A 19,006-nucleotide genomic window follows, 5' to 3' on the forward strand; every position below is an offset into this window, starting at 1 on the left:
CTTGGACCTGTTGCGTAACACCCGGCTCGGCCCATCCTTGTCCTGTTTCAGGCGACCTTGACCCGTCAACGCATCCGGGAGAGTCGCTGTGAATCTGCAAAATGATTTTTTCTTTCTTTAATGTTGGGTTTTGTGGGGTGTTTATGATGGGATGGTTTGACACAGCGTTCATTCGTGTGGACCCCCCCCCACTCCTGCTCATGATAAAGCCTTTTTTACAGCCTGTTCTCAGACCCATTCTCAGCCACTTTTCCTCGAAACATAGAATTTTAAATTAATTTTAATCCGGTTATAACCGAGATCTTCTCAATTTGCGTCGCCGTCGAAGACATTTTACAGTGTGCAAATCCGAATCAGCACAGAGGACAACCGCTGCCCCCTCCTCGTTTTCCTGCTTGTGCGCTGCAGCTCTGATCTCCATGGACACCGGCTCTTTCATGCGGCTGTTGCCATGGCGCTTGTTGTGATGCCGCCTGTGCGCATGCTTCTCATTTTCCGCTTTTGGCATCAAACTGAACATCTTGTGAAACCGGATTTTGTTAGTTTGGAATAGAAAATGTTCCGTGTTTGGTGTCTGAACTGTTTTTCCCCGACTCTCCAGACATCAGGGGCCTCCAGCAGACCAGGTCCAGAATGAACTGGTTGGTTGGGGGCAGGGGCGGGGCGGGGCGGGGGTGGGGGTGGGGGGGGGTCCTATTATGCCATGGATTACTCCCTCTTCTTCACAGTTAATGTTTTCCTGTTATCCCCCCTTTTGTGGGACTAAGCCCAAATGTGTAGAGCTGGACTGGTTGGGGGGGCTGGAACCCGCTGGCGTGTTGAGTTTTCAGCCTCCTCTGCCCAGAACGCTGACACCACACAATTTCACACACACGCGCGCGCGCGCGCACACACACGCACACACACAAAGTGCAAAGCTAAGGGATTTAACAAAATAAAGCGCAATGTAGGAGAACAAATAAATCACTGGATTTCATTTTTCCGTTAGCAAACGCATTTTCCACGTTTCTCCACGGGGTCGAGTCAGCGAGCGAGGCACTTGACTCGCAGCCCGGCAGCTGCCGGTGACGGCAGGACGTCCCCGGCAGCATGTGGACCAGACTGGACTCTCCGAGGAGCCACGCAGCTCCGCCTCAACACTCGAACGCACGCCACTCGGGCTCATTTCCATCCTCGCCACATTTACGGAGGAAGATCTGGGACTTGACGTCAGCAGATGAGGAAGACGAGGACAGAGAAGAACTACTAGATGTGGTTTTTATTCAACTCACAGTACATTCTACAGATGCACACGTGTTACATCACCTTAATACAACAGAGTCTTGTAATACCTCCGCTTAAAAATGATGAATTGGTCCTAAAAATATAAAGGAATAAATTTAAAGTCACCAAAACTGTACAGTTTTAAAAATTCACTTGATCACCACATTTTTTTTTTTCCTTTTATGACAAAAAAAAGTCCGTCCCTTAAGAGTGTCAGAAGGAACATCGGTCATCTACCAATGGTTGAGTTCAGTGTAGCAAACGTGTTTAAATAAACCCGACTGTAGATTCACCAGGCCACCTTCAGAGGACAAAAAAATAAAAACGGAATAAATAAAATGGTAAAGGGAATGCATGGCAAGAAACCCGGGGAGGAATGTGCTCAAACTTTTGCAGATGCAGGAAGATTTCACCTTCAACATGATACAAACAGGCGTCTGAATGTGGTTCTGAAGGTGCCACGCTTTCATCTGGGGCCATGTTACACTGCTGGAGAGGAAATGTTGGGTCCAGTCAGTGCGGGCCGCAGCAGCATCCTTCCAGCTGTTACGGTTGTTTATCCTTCGTAAGAGGAACAGTGAAGATTCTACGACTGTTAAAATAAAAAACTAAAAACCTCCAGTTTATGGAACCAGTGTCTTCCACACAGCAGCAGCAGCAGGTGTGTGTCTGTGTGTGTGTTGGTGAAGAGTGTGCGTGCAGGTCTTTAAGTGGAGGTTATACAATATCTACTCGTGACAGTTTCCTTGAAGCTTGACTGGCCGTTTTCATAGGTTGTCTAGACATCTCTATAAGGACATCTGTACACATTGACTACAAGCTATTGCTATTAAATAATCCCAGCTATCGTAATCTTTATATATATTTATATATAGAATATATAATAAAAATATAGAAGAAAAAAATTACTTCTCGGCATAAGACCACGTTACATTACATTTCCATTGACCAGGGAAGAACGAAGAGTTTTGATCCATGTCGAGGGGTCCAGTGCGCAGCAATCAGGCTGCCTTTTTGTGATCAGCCCTGGACCCTCAGAGTCTGAGAGCCAGGACCCTCTGGGTCTGAGCCGGGCACCCACATCAGGGCTTCACCAGGGGGGGGGATGAGGTTCTGAGGCGAGGTGATGCCAAAGGAGGGGAGAGTGCGTTCTCACTCTAATGTTGAAAGGGTACAAATTCAAGTCAGTTCAGCTGCAGGCCAAAAGACGAGGCCAGTGGAGGAAACAATAACAGACAAATAGCCAAAATCTATACATATATATGTATACATGAATAATAAACACAGCTGGAGGACTCTCCAGGCAGTCTTAGCAGTAACCAAGGGTGGGAGGTGGGACGGTGGCAGCACCAACAGTATAAAGCCACGTCATCGTGGTGGGACTCCGTAGGCTTCTATTTGTCCTTGTTTGAGTAGAACTCCGCCCAGCGGCTCTCAAAGAAGCGCCTCATGGCGTGTCCAGCCGTCCCCACCTCCGAAGTGTCCTCATTGAAGAGCTCACAGTTGTTGAAAACCAGCTGAGCGTCTGCTGCAAACTCTTCGCAGCTGTTGTACCTGAGAAGACGACGACGACGGTGATTGAAACGGGGTCAGCGAATGAGAACGGTTCTAGATTGAGGTGCAATCGGAGGCGAGGACTTACTCGCCCTGCAGAAGCCGCTCTCTCATGGTGAGGAAGTCCATGGGGTTTTTGACGATGCGGCGGTACCCTGGCACCAACCGCGGGTTGACGGGCTCCAGGAACGGCCAGGCGTCGGCGTGGGCCTCCATCTCCATCAGGATGATTCTGGCAGGGAACAAAAACGGCACCGACCCAGTGAAAATGCAGGTTGGAGGCAAACGCAGAGATTCGGCGATAAGGACATTTAATGAGGCTCACTCGCAGAAAGTGAGGTCTGGCTGGTTGCGGGTGGTCATGCGGCGACGTTTGGCGGCCGCTTCCGCGGAGCTACGGGAAGATGAGGCGGGCGCGGCCTCCTTGTGGCGCGTGGCCATGCCGCCGCTCCGCCGCGGCGCGACCTCGTCTTCCGAGCTCTCGTCCTCGTAGCGTTTCTTTTTCATTCTGGTCCTCTTTTTACACAAGCGTACTGAAGTGTTTTCCGTCTGCCAGAGAAATCCAGGGTTACATGCGTTTCATCTATTTCATCTCCTTTGAATAGGTTTTCCAAGGTTTCCAAAGTCAAGTTCTGACCTGGTCGACGCAGGTGGGACAAAACCAGTCTCCCTCGGGCACCTGGGTGATTTTGGGTTTCAGACAGTACATGTGACAGCCGCGATCACAGCCGTCACACAGCAACAGGCAATCGTCGTTGTCTCCTTTCCTGCAGACCTGGCAAGTCTGGACCCAAAGCAGCACTGTTAATAATCAAAGTTCAGAGTAGAAAAATGTGAGAGCGGGAGAAAAAACCCCTCACCACTCTGGTCACTGATCTCTCCCAGGCGATGGCCTTCTCCAGCTGCAGCAGACAGAGACAGACCTGAGGAGCGCTGCGGCACCGATCCAGAGCCTGACGCCACGTTCTTAGTCGAGAAGTGATTTCACTCTCAAGACTGGAACCAGGAAGGACGTTGTGTAAAGACACTCAGACAACAAATCCTATTTTCTGATCAAAGAAACCACAGCCCACGCTCACCTGATCACATCCATGGGGTGCTCCTCCCCCGGCGTTGGCGTTAGAGGAGCCAGGCGCATCACCTCTGCTGGATTCCAGAGCGGCTCCTTCAGGTAGCGCCTTTCGATGTTCCGCTCGAGGTTCGCCAGACGCAGCACGGCCAGGTCCAGCGGGTGGGTGGCGATGCGAGGAAGGCCGGACCATTCCTTCTTTGTTCGAATGATCCAGTCGTCGTGCGGGTTGGCGTCGTGTTCGTAGTACTGGAGGTCGTCGCGTGTGGAATCCGGGTCGGGGATCGTGTAGGGCTTCACAAACACAGGGGGACGGATAGCAAAGGGTCACAGTTCAGTGACAGAGAAAACCAAAGATAACTGAAGCTAAGATAATTCAAAGAACGGGAAAAACCTGTTTATTTTTTGCAGTTACCTGAAATTCTCCCATCGGCGTCTCTACGCTTGATTCAGCATCTGTTACTGGAAGCTGGGGAAGTGCCTACAAAACAAACATGTTTTATGGGCTAAATGTTGTTCAGAAAATGGACGGCAGCACCTGCGGTTGAAAACAACCGATTTTCTCACCTTCAGATGGAGATCGGCAGAAACGACTCTCTGCTCCAAGTCCTCCACCCATTTGAGGATGCCGATATCCGTCTCCATCGTCTTCTCCTGCACCTGCCAGGGTTTCTGCAGCTCCTCCAGGAGCACATCCTTATCCTCTACCTTCAGGTCAAACAAGCGATCTGTCCAGGATGAACAGGAGCCACCAGATAATCAACCAGGGAACAGAACAGAAAAACGCGTAAAAATGTTCCATTGCCACTCACCACTGATGGGTTTGGTGCACACCTCGGCCAAGTTCTCCATGTGTTTGGCCAAATGCTTATGAAGCACCCTCTCCCTGACGCCCCTTGGATGAAGAGCCTGTAAGATGCTGTAAAGTTCTTCTGGGTCCTTGATCCACCACCAGCCACGCACCATCGCTTGATGGGAAACATTAAAAGTTAAATTCATGCAAATACTCTATAAACTATGGGCTGATTCGTGGGTATTTTGCTTGATCGCTTACATGCCGGGATAGGTTTCACCACCAGTTGTGTGAAATACTGCTGCTCCAGCTCCTGAAACACAGAGTTAGGAGGACGGCCGCGGCGCTTTGCGGCAGCACCTCTTGCCCCACGTCGGGCAGGACTACTGCCTCTGCTACCTCTCCTCCTCCTGCGCACGGGTCTGGAGGGAGTTGCTGGTGCAGGCTTGGGGAGAGGAGTGGAAGCTGGCAGAAGGTGAGGAGGTGCCAGTGGGCTACAGTCCGGAACAGGAGGGGCTTCCGGGGGTGCAGGAGGAACATCCTGGGTAGGTGCTGGAGCCACAGCTTCGGCAGGAACTACATCAGGTGACAGGAGGTCGGGCTGAGGGGTCAAGAACAATTCGTTTTTACACAATATAGGAACTCATACGGGAGGATTATTAATTCATGATTCAACAATGGACCTTTTGGAATTTTTAATCACAACCATTAAGACAAATGTAAGATGGTTGTGCGGATTTATTCTTCCGACGACGGGCACGAACCTGAGTGGGTGGACCCGGAAGTGGAGGTAAAGTTGTTGGAATCTGAGGGAGAAGTTTCGGGGGCGAGCCGGGTGAGGCGGGAATCTGGGGCTCCGTCAGAGAGTCGTCGTCACATGGTTGTTTGGGGAGCAGGGTGAACCACTGGCCCTGCTTCTCCGCCATGTCCTTCACACTCTCCTCCGGTCGACTCCCCTCGGGATCGCTCCCTGCTGCTGAACACGTGCCGTTGACCACCCCGTCCTGCGAGTGGCTGAGCCAGCTCTGGAAAGCGTTCTGGGTGAGGTCTTGTGTACCACTGTTGGGTGACCCCGGACCCTCTTCACTCCCAGATTTGACGCTATTTCGACGTCGGCGGCGAATCTTGGCTGTGCGCAGGTGAAGCTCTACTTCCGGTTTGATTTTCCGGGGCCGCCCTCGTCCTCTCGGCCTGCACATGAGGGACGTGGTGTCAGGGAGGGGGTCTTCTTCTGGAGACAAGGCCTGAGGCTGAGCGTGGTTCAAACTTGTGGAATGTGGAGTGGCGGGCACTGGGTTCTCCTCAACTTTGGGCTCCTTCTTGAGGAACGTGACAGGAACCTCAGCGATAAGGACGTCTCCAGATGCTGTGGTCAAACACAAAAGGCTTATAGAAAATTTGAAATGTGAGAAAAAGATGATATTAGACCGAAGTTAACACTTCGACTCACTCAACAGCTCTTCTGGCCCTTCGACCAAAACTCCCCCCAGGTGAGGTAGCATCAAGTATCTGCGCCGGTAGCGGTCCTGGCCCAACAGTGCGGCTCGCATTGTATGAGATGACTGTAGCAGCTTTTTGCGGAAAAACGCTTGACGCTACAGACATCCACGAGTAGATATTAGCGATATACTCAGTATAAAGCAGCGTGAGCACCAGAACTCTGCAGCACGGTTACCTTGGTTAGCTTATCTATCTGCCTTTCAAGTTCCGGAATGCTGGCATTACTTGGGCTCTCGGTCTGCAACAGATCAATTGTAAATATCCTATATGAGTTATGGGAAATACTATAGAAAGAGCAGGGGATACATACGTCGCTGAGTTTAGGTTCTTCCTTGCGTGCGCGGCGGCTGCCTCTCTCCAGGACCAAGCCACTCTCCTCCAGACTGAGGTTCTCCTCTTCTGCCACTCGGGCACTTCGCCTCCTCTCTTCAAAACAAATGTCCTCCGCTGAGCGTCCCGTACGCCGGGCTAATGCTGACTTTAATCTATCAGAGAAAACACAAGCGTCGCCGTGTGATGCGGCGTCCTCGTTCTAGAACTTAAAAATTCGGAAAAAGTAATTTCCTTTACTTGCGCAGCTTCCCCTCAATGATCCACTTGTTCTTCCTCCACGTTGTCATGTTTTCCAACGTGTTGTCAATGTCGCTGAAATGGAAGCAACCAGGTGATGAACAATAAGCTTTAAACTACAGAATGGTGACGAAGAACCGAGCTCTTGTCTTACTTGGTCACAATATTGCTGCCGTTGAGCTCGTCCACCAGGAACCCCAGGATGGCCGCCTTGGTGTCGGGGGGGAGGGAGTGGAAGGTTTTGGTCCTCATTGTGTTGCACACGTCAGTATCGTAACCGTGAGATTCCAGGAAGATGCGGAGAACCTCTGAGACTGAACCGCGGGTCAGTTGCAGCTCCACCAGCTTATCACCAAGAATCTTAACAGACTGAGGAGGGGGAAAAGGCGGAAAATGTGTATTCCTATTGGGAAGTGACATGATTGTTCTACAAATTAAACACAGAGTGGGCTGCCCCACAACTGACCTGGTAATAAGACGGCAGGCCTGGATCATGGAGGGCAGCCTCCACCAGCTTCATCAGCAGGTCCTGGACTGCTCCCTGGCTCTCAGCAAGCCCCAACAGCCCTTCCTGCAGGGTGGCAAGGCTGGGGATGTCCTTGGGAATGTCGAGGCCGATCAACTTCCCATAAGCGTGCAGGAACTCCACCACGGCCAAACAGTGTGAAAAAGCTGCACCAGAAAGCACCACGCCGGGGACGCGGGACAGCTCTGGGAGGGGCTGGTGGTGACGAAATTTCAAAGTTAACATCTACATATGAAAGAACCCGCAGCTTCAGAACTGTAAGTCAGTTGCAGACATACTTTGTGGTCAGTGAGACACATGTCCTCTGTGGGCTTCTTTAGTTCCTCTGTGATCAACTGCTGCCGTTTTCGCTCTTCCAGGCGTTTTTGGGCCTGTGCTCTTCTCTCTGCTGCCCTCTTGGCAGCCACAGCTGCCTGGGCCGCCGCCGCCGCCTCCGCCTGGGCCTTCGCCAGAGCCTTGGCTTTACTGCGAGCACCCGGCACCCTCTTCCCCTGGGCTAACCTCTCTTCATCGGTCTGCTCTATCGTCGGCGCAGGCTCTGCCTTCACTGATCTCCGCCGGCCAGGCTTCTTGGCCTCTGCTGCAGACTCTGGTGCTGGCTGTGTGGCCTGTTGGGCCAGCGGTTCAGGAGGCGGAAGCTTTCCCTCCAGAGCTTTTGATTCTTGCTCAAGCTGCACCCATAACACAATTTCAAAGTTAGCAACTTGCTTGAAGGACAGTCGAGGAAACTTAAACGTCACTTTAAAGTTGTCAATACCTTGGCCTTCCTTTTTTCTTCTCTCATTTTCTTCATCTTTGTATCCTCCATTCTCTTCATTCTTGCCTAATCAAGAAAAAAAAAATCAATATTAGGGGTTAACAATTTAATCTATAGCTCCTAATATTCAGATCTGAGGAAACAAATAAGAAACAAAAAGATATTTTAAAGGCTTTCAGCTTCCCATGTGTAGCCAACTTACCTTTCTCTTCATTTTCTTTTTGATCTTTGCAAGTTTCTCTTTTTCCTCTTCTGTGAGAGCTTCTATAATAAAGATAATATGGAGTATTGACTTCAAATCCTTTGCATTAAACAAATCCTCACCCACTCAGCTGTGTATCTACATTCACTCACCCTTGGCCTCAAGTCGCTTCAAAAGCTTAGCATCCACTTTGCTGAGCAGGTCAACCATATTGGTTTTGGGAGGTCTACCAGGCCGGCGTCCACCTTTCGGGCCTCGAACCCTGCTGGGTTTTTCTTTATCGGGGTTCGGAGGTCGACCTCGACGGCCCGTAATGGCCATTATCATGGAAGGAACCTCTTCATTGGCTAAGAGCACCCACGCTACTCCCTTAAAGATTAAGATAAACAAATGTGTGAGATGTTATAATGGAAAGTTTATCTATAGAGTGCATTTAACAACTCCAGATCAGGAATGATAGAAACCTCAGGGCTTTCTCTTTCTTCATAAAAATCCCCAACGGGCATCCGTGGGCTGAAACTGAAGTGTTCTCTGGAGACCAGACTGTCGGCGTGTTTCTTCAAGTACTAGAAACAAAAAGAGGCGCAGGCAAAAGAAAAGAAAAGAAAGAAAAGATTTGCAGTTTTAACATGGAATTACACAAAGACATCATTTTAGTGGTCTTATATAATCACAGGACAGAGCATAAAGCGGCATAATCTACCTTGATGATCTCTGGGAACTGCTTCATCCTTCTTCCACATGGGGTGTAATACCAGGTTTCAGCCTTCATGCGGTTCTCTATTTTCTTTACACGGATCTCCCTCTTCCAGCTACAAAGGACAAACTTTATCATTAAACCTCTGTCACGAATCCACTTTACTAACACTTAAACGTGGCTAAAAGTGAAAACTAAATGTCACAAATCTGAGTTCTGCTCCAGTGGTAAGTGCTGACAAAACACCCCAGAGCTCATTGAACAGCATGTTTCCTTGCGCCCCCTAGTGGTGATTTTCTTGGTTCTTTTTCTCATTTTTATACAATAAATTACCGTTCAGCACTAACTGGTGCAGTACTTTTGGTTCAATATTACAGATTTCAAAACATTTTAGACCCAAAATTCCCACCAAACCAATATAGTGTAATTATATTTGAAGGGAAATTGTTTCTGAAGGAAACATTACCCATGTTGCAGCGGGAACTGAACCTGCTCCTCAGTCGCAACCCTCCGGCCTTTAGTTTCACCTGTTTGTGAGAGACAACGCAGATGTTTTTAGCGTTTGACTTGATGAGAGGCTGCGACGGGACACGAAAGCTGACCTTACCTGCGGTAGAGCCTTCCTCGTTGTCATCCTCCTCAGCTGATTTTTCCCCGTCTTGTTTAGACGCTTCTTGGCATTTCTTTGTCCTCTTCAGTTTCTTCAGCTTCTCCACTGACGTGTCGATACTTGCAGCGTTTGCCAGGACGGCATCAATGGTGGCGGTGATGGGATCGATCTCTCCTGCGGGTGGCCCCGCCGCTCCAGCTGCATCTGAACAATCTTTCATCTCCTGCTTCACAGGCTTCTTTCTCTTTCTGCCCTTGGCTGCCTCTTCAGTCTTCTCCACTTTAGAGGCTCGAACTCGAGGCTTACGCTGCGCCTCTCCTGCACCTTTAAACAGAGAATGGAATAAAGTTTTAAATAGATCCTCACGTATTTGGCACACACATGTTGCGACTCAAATGGGGAATACCTGAGGTGTTCGTCCATAAAGCTTTTGGACCTCTAGGTTTACGCGTTTTACTTTTCAGAAAGCCTTCAGCAGCGGGGACAACCTGATCCGTTATGGGCTGGAGTGGGTGGACTGCAGGGCCCTCTGCTGCAGTGCTGAAGGCAATGAAGTTCTGATCTTTCATACTGAAGCTCGGGGGAGTCATTTTCTCACAAACGGTGGTCTTGATGCTGATGCGTCCAGCTGAATCAGATGTGTCGTGACCTTTATTCTCCCAGACCTCCTCAGGTCCTACAAAAGAAGAACATAAAAGTTGGAATCTGCTGCATTCTAAAATGATTAAACTAGTTTTTCTGATTGCGTTATTATTAGATTTTTACCTTTTTGACTTTGCTGAGGTGACACAAATGAGTGAGACCTGGAGACATCAGCTGAGGCCACCGAGGAATCTTGAACCTGTGAGGAGTTGAGAGAAGATTCCAGAATGGACGTGCCTGAGTCCCAACTGTCCACGGTCCTTTGAGTCTCTGACATCCCCCCTTCTTTGGTGGAGTCCAGCAGGTTGCTTCTGGATGCTTCTGAAGAACAGACGCTCCCTCTCGTGGTGTCCATGTCAGTAGAATCTCCTGCTTCTGTGCGAGAGGTCCTGTCATGTAGAGACGTCTGCCGTGTCCCAAGGAAGCTGGTGTCAGAGTCTGTGGACTTGTCTGCACACGAGCTCCCGTCGTGCATCAGAGAGGAGTTTTCCAGGATGGAGCTGACATCAATTCTGGAGGGGGTGGCAAACGAGGAATAACCTTCATATTGTGACGAGTTGTTGAAACTTTCGTCGTCGGTTGAATGTTCGACCCTGTGGAAATGTGGAGACCTCCTGACGGGGGTGTGATCCAGCCCAGGGTACTGCGACGCTGGCGAGACGCCGCTCTCAGCCTGTATCTGCTCAAAAGAAACGGAGGTCTGAGAGACCTTATGGGGCTCTTGCTCAGGGGAGGATATCCTTAATGCCTGAGGGACAGCAGAGTTTGGACAACTCTGCTCAGCGTTTGAACTCTGCAGCGCACCCGAGGATGCGCTGGATGCAAGAGCAGACAGGAAGTTGTGAGGGGTGGACACGGGTGCAGTCCGAGAGGCTTGAGTGGTTGGAAGAGGTAGGGTAGGCGAAGGTTGGGCCGTGGGGCTTTCAGGAGCTGCTGAGGTCACTGCTACAGTTGGTATTGATGCTGCAAGGGAAGCGGAAAGGTGAGCGCTGACAGCCGGAGGAGTGTATGTGGACCTGGACTCGTGAGGTCTACTCCCAAGAGATGAAACCGACGCCACAGCTGCATCTGCACCAGCAGATGAGGATTTTAAAGCCGCGGACGAGCCGGGAGATAACAAGTTGGGGACTGCAGGCTTGTCGTGCTGGGTAGTCATCAACTGTGGTTTGGGCCGCTGGAGAGAGGCGGACAACAGGGCAGAAGGGGGGAGAGGAAGCCCAGGAGCAGTTGCAGAAGGATGGGTCGACATTTTTCCAGGTGAGACAGACTCTGGTCCAGCAGGGGGCATCTCTGACCTGAAGCCCTGCACTCTCACAGGAGACGAGGAATGTCTGGATGGAGCGGCAGACAGATTTGGAGGCGGCGAAGAGGATTTTGCGTCACGACATAGTGCTGTCGGTGTCCCAGAACCAGACGCGGGACACAGCGAGAGAGCAGGAATGGCAGAGACACGGGGGGGTGTAGCGTCCTTGGAAAGAGACGGCGACACTGACGCGTGAGATGTTGACCGGGGAGGGGTGTTCATGACCGACTCTCTGGGAGACGGTGCCATTTCGGGACATTGAGCTGCTGGCTGTTCGGAATGCTGACGATAATCACTCATAGGTGCCGTGGATTTGGGCTGGTAGGCGTCGCTTGTCGACAGGATCTGGGAACTCTGCCCCCTTTCAGTGCCATTGTAGCCTAAATCTACATCCTTGCTGGGTTCTCTTACGTGCCCTATCAGAGAAGATAATTCACATGAGAAAACATTTCACAAATTGGGAAAATCAGCATAAGTGCTGCTGGTGATTACATGGGAAACAGCGCCCCCTGTTGGCAAACATGAGCAGTAACCAGCCACCGTGCAAAGGTTGAGCAGGTAGCCTCTTATCAGATCTACCGATTTGCAACAATGCAAATAAACCTTTCGCTTTCAATTTTAGTCATAGTTTAAAACCCCTGGCCATTAGAACTACAGAGAAACTGGCCACGTAAAAGGCAAAGTTTAGTCTGAGCAAAGGAACAAAACTAAAAAAAAAGTTGAGAAAAGCCTACGAAGAAATGTGACTGGAAGAGCGAAAATGGCAGCAGTCGATCACAGAGGAACTAAAGAAGCCCACAGTTAAACAAGTCTGGTTTTTATTTAAATGAAAGACTGAGTGATAAGATACGTCACCTTGAACGACAGCAGGCGTCCCCATGTTCCCAGCATGGGGGCTCCGGCCTTTCGGTGACCCACTATCCTGCATGGTCGACGACGACATCAATGTTGCCGAGGACATTCCCGCGGGAAGAGGGCTGCCGGTGCCCCCTCTGGCTAAACTGTGGGGCTGTGGGCTGCCACGGGGAGGTGTGAAATTCTGGGCAGCTGGCTGCAGCATCTGAACCTGCCCTTGGGGCTGCGCTGGCTGCTGCTGATGCTGGGAAGGTGGCAGGGATGTGTGCTGGGGCTGATGCTGGTAGTAGGGCATCCCATTAGGCAGCATGCCGTAATGCTGCGGTTGCTGGTGCTGCTGAGGTTGGTGGGGATGGGAATGGATGTGCTGCTGTGACGGCTGATGAGGCGGCTGTTGTAGGGACTGCTGCTGCTTGTGATGCGCCGATGGTGCCAGCCCTGGGTGTGTTGGAGTCTGGTAGCTCCCAAACATACTGTGGGAATTATAACTCATCTGAGGGCCAGGGTTATTCCTGTTCCAGTACTGACTCCCCGTATGAGGCATGGTTGGTGGGCCTGCCACAGAGGACTGGTGGGAGCTTTCAACACCCCCATTCAGCTGGTACTGTCCGTGACCCTGGAAGTGGTGCTGTGACTGAGGCTGGGCCATCCCGGGGGCCGGCTGCTTCTGGTGCATCCCGTGTCCCGCTGAGCTGCCCATGGAGGGACCGTACTGAGGGTGTCCGCCCCACAAGTAGTCGTAGCCTGCGCTGCTCTGAAGGTGGTTACTCACATGGGGGTAAGGAGCTGCTGGAGGGTGGGAACCAGGTACGCTGGACCCGTGTACAGTAGTGGCACCGTTCACATTCATTTCGCCATTCATATCTATTGAAAAGACACAGATATATCAGATTAGAAGTGTTGCTTGATCAGTAGCAGACCTAAAGACCGAATACTCACTCTTCCCCTGCGGGGGGAAACTCATGGAGGACCCGTTAGTGTAAAGAGAATCCCCTGAGGAGCGTTTCAGTCCTGAGTTTGCTGAGGAGTTGCTGCCATAGTTGAAACGGTTGTTTGACTCCATCTGCAGAAAGAAGAAGCGGAGATATTAGGCAAGTAAATACTGCTGCTCATCCGAAACGTGCAGCAGTTATGTAATTACAGGGCTAAAATGTCTGAGCACGAACGCATCCCCCTTTTTCCTCCCTTTTTCATCGCCGTCGCTAAATATTTCCTCTTAAAAGCCCATGACGGTGTCGACGGACGCGGCTCGTAACAGCACCATTTCGCTCACACAACAAACATCAAAATGTCGCAGCCAGCAGCAGCAGATGTCAGGCCTCGGCGAGCCCGAGTGGAAAATGTGGATATTACGAGGAGGAAGCTCACCATTAACGCTGATGAGGCGCCGCTAACACGGCCACATCCATCAATATATCACGATAAACGCGTGAGCCGGGCTGGCACCGCCGGAGAAAGGTGCACAAGCCCCGGTGGCCTCGGTCTGGCGACCACGCTGAGATTAGTGGGCATGTTTCACTGCGAGGCCTCGCGTTTAGTTGCGAGTGAGTGTGATGCAAAAGTGGCCCTATATAGATAATGCTACTTGATTTCCTAATTCAACGAGGCCGAGGCAGCGAGCGCAGCGCTAGCTCAGTGGCGCTTAGCTTCGATCTTAAACGAACAATTCACTTCAAAGCGCCCGCTGTGCCAACAACCGGTGCCATTCGTTTTATACTCGCCACTTTCCCACAAAGCCGCCTATAGCGTTCAGTTTGGTGTGGAATTTTAGGTTAAAATATTCCCCGCACCGGTTCCAAGGTTATTTAGCTAAATCATCACAATAGATCCTAGCTAACGCACGCTAGCAAGGGAGCTAACTTATAGCATCCTTAAATATCCCCCCCGGACTACATACGGCAGTCAGGCTTCGAAGTTAGCTAACAGCCTGGTAGCAGACCACGCTGGTTCGGATCCATGGTACCCATCATCGATAGGTATAGAGGCGGAAGAAATTCAGTAGTGGCCGGTCATCTGATAATGCATAACGTCAACTCGGTCACACTCCCCAGTTAACAGATGGAGGCGTGCTCCCCTTTTGTTCGTGCGCTAACATTAGCTAGCAGCCAGCTGAACTTAACATTGTTTACGATGCACGAACGGGCAATTTTTCGGAGAGCATCATCTCTCCTTACTGACACCATCAAAAGTTTCACAGATAACACTCAAAGCTGCCCAACCTTTCAATCCTCGGAGTTCGAAGGCGCGGGCGTCTCTATACCTTCGCCTAAACGGATATGCAGGTGGCGGTGGCACGGTGGTAAATAATAAACAAGTGTCCCCAAACCTTTGGGTTTTAAATTAGCAAACATGGCTGGTGTTGTCCGGTGCAGCCATGATCACAGAACAGAACGATTCGGGAGCGGTGACACCATCCCGACGATAACAGCGTACACATCCGGTTAAGCTAAGTAGCGTAACCTAAAAAAAACTCAGATAACACGTAGCCTATGTTTAGTGTACTTTACGTGTCGTTCACAACTATCTATATTTTGATAAAATCCTCCATTCATAAAACGAGGCGACTGCATGATAATCGATCCTGAGAGGTTCCTTGAACGTAGCAAGTGGAAAAATATCTTAGGAACTGCGCATATTTCAGTAAAAAAAAGTTTAAACGGCGTTAAAAGAAAATTAATACTAGCGGATGTTTATACAAATGTATTTTCATCTAAGGAACGGGTTCGATAAGTGTGAATGAATCGGGCAGATTCTAGTTCAATGTTTTAAAAGGAAGACGTGATTTTATTGGGCGCTTTTATTTTGTAGAAATTACCGAAGCCGGTAACCGGAAGGCGACGCTGCTTATTTCCGCTGTCTTTCCGGAAATTGGAGGGACTCGGGCCCATTGAGGAAACGTTGTGGGGCCGAACCCGGAAGCATCCGGGTCCTAGCGCCGAAACCGGAACACGACTACGTCAGATCAGCAGACGAAAGTACAAATACTGTATTTGAACTAAGACAGGACAATTTGAAATGGGTAACGTTGAAAATTAAACCATCCAAACCAACTTAGAGGGGGAAAAAGGTGTCTGAAATGGTTCTTCAACAATTTATTAGAAAGATGTAGACAATAAAAAAAACAATTTTCACTGTAAATCAACATTTATCTCCCCATACGTTTTGATATAATTTGGTCATCGACTGTTGTCCGGCACTCCCACATTCCCTCGCTGACAGAGGGACAATCGTTCTAGATGAAAACAGGAAAGAACCTGGAGAATAGCAACAAATAGCTCTGAGGCCCGACCAAGTTTCAGGTGTGATTATCAGCTGGAACATCGCTTTTCTTGTTTTCTAATGTGATGTCAAGTGTACAAAACTGAGATTAGCAAAAGATGATTCTTCCTTTTAAGGAGTTTTCTCATTTTACAGAACAGAAAGCAAAAAAAAAAAGTCAGATGGAATGTCAGGCCACAGAAACAAAAATAGTTTCACAGAGGGTTTATAGAGGAAGCCAATCAGCATCTGCATCAACTCTTCTGGTGTTTATCTCTAGTGTTTCTAACAATCAGGGAGGAGGGGAGTCATTAAATTGGGAATGGGCGTTTCACTTTAAACCACAAATTCATAAATCTAACACAAATTGCTCAGATGGGGAGAATTAGATACTTTTTTTTTTCAAACCAATGTGTTCTTACTTGTTATATTGAACAATAAAACAGGAGACCCAAAAGGTGCAGTACAGCAAATGGAAGTGGAGACAGCTACTCTAGACAACACCATGCATGTCAACCTTCAGGAGACTGATCGGCCAGAGTTTGGAGCTGAGGCTATGGATTTAAATATGGCTACCGGCTCGTTATGTACAGTTGTCCGTCACTTCAAGATATACATTTGTTTCGATTCCTCTTGCCGTATGTTCTTCCCCTTTCGTTTTTGTCCCCCTCTGAACCGGAGTCTTCTAGTCTTCCAAACCCGGCAGGTCTAGGAAAAAGACAGCAATGCTCCGTCACACAAACGTTCTAAATTCTTCTTACACGTGTTCTAAAGTTGGAAAATGAACCATTAACACTCACTCTCATCGTCACTATCTGCTGAATCATCCTGAGAGGAAAAGCAAAGATCAGATGTTTTCTTTTTTCATGGGTAAGGAATAAACTATTTAAAATATAGGGTGGGGGGGCATCTTACATCTCCATCTAGATCTGGTAGGTCGTCTCCACCGCCCATGCTGTTCATCATCTAGACATAAACCAGAGATGTTTCCGTCATCACTCAGGCTAGCGCGACACCATCCGCTCTAATCGTTACAAATGTGCTTACATCTGATAGCTGATCAAACTTCCCCATCTCCTCGTCCGAGTCGTCCTCCCAGTCTTTCCAGTTGTTGAAGTCGGTCCCCAGCCAAGTCAGCTGTGGAAAATGGAAACCCGCTCGTCACATCAGGGCCTGGCGAGTTTAATCGCGCCGCCAAGTAAACTTTGTGTCGACCTTGTAACGAGTGTTTGGCTCACCTTAACCTTGTCCTCCGTTAGCCTCGGCCACGCCTTCCCCGGCTGCGCTTTTCTTAAATAGCACAACACCGAGCGATCTGTACGTTTGTGTTTGGATTCCTGGGAAGGAAGAAAACGTAAACACGTTTGTGTTTTTAGAAACGAATGTGATAATTCAATGATTTGTTCATGCGGATGAACTTACATTTTCATCGATTTCATCAAAAAGGTCAATTTCGTTCTCGTGTTTGACATTATCAGTCCCTCTAACACAGCTGTGGACAAAGGAGAAATAAAGTTCAGTTCAAGCAGATTCATACGTGCAGTATTGTGACGCTGCAGAAAAGCAAGCACACCTGAAACCACACTTTTTCTTGCCAAAATTGACTTTAAGGTCTTTGCTGTCCGCTACACAGAACTCTATACATACGAAGTCCCTCGTGTCGTACCACTTGGCTGTTGCTGGTTGCCTGGAAAAGAACAGCAGATATGAGCACCGTAGTAAAGCCCTTTAGTAGAAAGAATGAGGAGACACACAGAAAGAGCTCAGTAACTTTAGAAAATATAACAAAACCACATAATGTGTTGCTCTCAGGCCCACGGCTTCCATAAATAATACATAGCAACAGGTGGGTATAACGCAGAAAACGGCCAGATCAGGTTGCCCAAGTGCATCCTGTTACAATGAGCGGGTGTGAAGCAAAACAGAGGATCACTTTAATGTTGCAGTGGATTTTCAGTGAGCTTATTATCACGTAGCATTAACAGTTTATAAGCTCCCCGCGCACATCGCAGGCCGCGGGCAGGTGGCTGCTGCCGGTGCCCGGTTGCTCCAAACCCGTCGTAGCCTTCAACAATGGACCCGAGTGTGTCCATGGTTACTACCAAAGTAGCGTAAAGGGGCAGCCAGCACCGCCCATTAACTTTAGGATCCGCATGAGGCACAACAATGGCAGCGTGCATGTGCGTCTGCTGGAACTTCATCGCCTTTGACGTTGTAACAATGAACACCGAAACAGGCGAAACCGTATTGTGGAGTTGTGCAAGACAAAAGTCTGTGGAAAAAGTGTCGGAATCATCCCCCACCAAATATTCCCGAGCCACTAATCCTCTTTATTAGATGTCACTATGGTTAAAATCCTCTTACAAATGTTCTCGACCCAATCGGGAGGGTAATTAGAAGCTAACGTACGGCTACGAGTGCTAACTACACAAACTTTCTGATTTGAAAATGGGAAGACCCTAACCCTATTCACCGATGGTACCGTGGAGAGATTAACATCGGTCCCGGTGACCTGATAATCCACACTTGTGACACAGACCTCGTGTTAATCTAATGATAGCACACCGGAGCAGCGCTGCTAGCCTAACCGAGCTCACGGTGCCGATGCTAACGCGAGGCTAACCGCACAGCCAGTAATTCATTCCCAATCCTTGAGCTGTCCGTCCTTTCTTCTAACGCAGAGGCTGCGTGCGTGACACCATAACCGCGCACGACTTGATGTCTTCTCCAATCCTGTAAATGAGCTGCTAGCTAGCTAGGTGCACTTAGCATTGATCGTAACGAGACTAGGCCGAACTCCCGCCTTTGAAAACGTGTTGTCGCATATAGGCACCGTTACCCTGTCGAGAAGGAGACTACCCAAGTTTTAACTCTGCCCGGGAAGTCTTTCACTTACATGTTCGGGCGTACAGTGGACCTCCTTCCCGCAAATAAACCACTCTGGGAAGAAAAAAAACAGATTAGTAAGTAGGAAAGCCTGCAAAAACACCCTTACAACCGAGCAGTGCGCACGCCTTTGCCCTGTGGATTCGCCCGATCTGCGTTTGCGTATCCGGGGTCGAGAATAGCAGCAGTGACGCAGCGGAGACGTGACGTTACTGGACAGTTCTAGAGCTTTCAGATCCAGCTGGCGGCGATCTGGAGGAGCCAGTCGATCATCTAGAGTGGATTACGATCAAGTGGATTTAAATGGCCACAGTTTGATTACCGTAAGTAAACCCCACCCGTTATAGAACCATTATTACTGCGTTATAGATCACCAATAGTAGTAATGACTCAACGAGTGTTTTATCAAGTCAGAAGGTAGTTTATAAACATTATTATTGGGGGTGTATTTTTTTTAAAGTTTTAAGCATATATTTACCCGGAGACGTTTTAATAATCACCTATTTACATTTGGAATATTA

General features: G+C 49.2%; 2 protein-coding genes and 1 long non-coding RNA gene across 5 annotated transcripts; 1 reads left to right on the plus strand and 2 right to left on the minus strand.

Moving 5' to 3' along the window:
• Window positions 1–1,243: 1,243 nt before the first annotated feature.
• Window positions 1,244–14,777, minus strand: baz2a (bromodomain adjacent to zinc finger domain, 2A). Of its 3 annotated transcripts, none has more exons than XM_029833869.1 (30): window positions 13,710–14,094; window positions 13,281–13,404; window positions 12,342–13,205; window positions 10,307–11,902; window positions 9,948–10,217; window positions 9,539–9,865; window positions 9,398–9,458; window positions 8,938–9,046; window positions 8,699–8,800; window positions 8,387–8,603; window positions 8,235–8,296; window positions 8,033–8,098; window positions 7,554–7,946; window positions 7,216–7,470; window positions 6,904–7,118; window positions 6,750–6,824; window positions 6,490–6,664; window positions 6,355–6,417; window positions 6,130–6,274; window positions 5,444–6,045; window positions 4,941–5,280; window positions 4,699–4,854; window positions 4,454–4,614; window positions 4,302–4,367; window positions 3,897–4,180; window positions 3,678–3,813; window positions 3,455–3,601; window positions 3,143–3,366; window positions 2,906–3,049; window positions 1,244–2,817 (listed from the first exon to the last, which is right to left on the minus strand). In XM_029833869.1, exons 1-30 carry the CDS (start codon window positions 13,710–13,712, stop codon window positions 2,658–2,660), a joined length of 7,542 nt encoding a protein of 2,513 aa, XP_029689729.1. In that variant the 5' UTR covers window positions 13,713–14,094; the 3' UTR covers window positions 1,244–2,657. The 3 variants fall into 3 exon arrangements, with proteins under 3 accessions (XP_029689729.1, XP_029689730.1, XP_029689731.1); XM_029833870.1 differs by lacking the exon at window positions 13,710–14,094 and adding an exon at window positions 14,561–14,777 and having other exon boundaries at window positions 2,658–2,817; XM_029833871.1 differs by lacking the exon at window positions 13,710–14,094 and adding an exon at window positions 14,239–14,387 and having other exon boundaries at window positions 2,658–2,817.
• On the plus strand, window positions 14,094–15,776 carry LOC115249174 (uncharacterized). Its single transcript, XR_003887881.1, has 2 exons — window positions 14,094–14,317; window positions 15,150–15,776. It is a non-coding gene; the product is annotated as an uncharacterized lncRNA (long non-coding RNA).
• On the minus strand, window positions 15,419–18,661 carry ptges3b (prostaglandin E synthase 3b (cytosolic)). Its single transcript, XM_011602609.2, has 8 exons — window positions 18,496–18,661; window positions 17,173–17,286; window positions 17,022–17,091; window positions 16,838–16,936; window positions 16,647–16,736; window positions 16,515–16,565; window positions 16,400–16,427; window positions 15,419–16,307 (listed from the first exon to the last, which is right to left on the minus strand). Coding segments are annotated over exons 1-8 (477 nt in total). The 5' UTR covers window positions 18,498–18,661; the 3' UTR covers window positions 15,419–16,284.
• Window positions 18,662–19,006: the final 345 nt, after the last annotated feature.

This window comes from Takifugu rubripes, chromosome 3 (assembly GCF_901000725.2).
Source record: "Takifugu rubripes chromosome 3, fTakRub1.2, whole genome shotgun sequence".
NCBI lineage: Eukaryota > Metazoa > Chordata > Actinopteri > Tetraodontiformes > Tetraodontidae > Takifugu > Takifugu rubripes.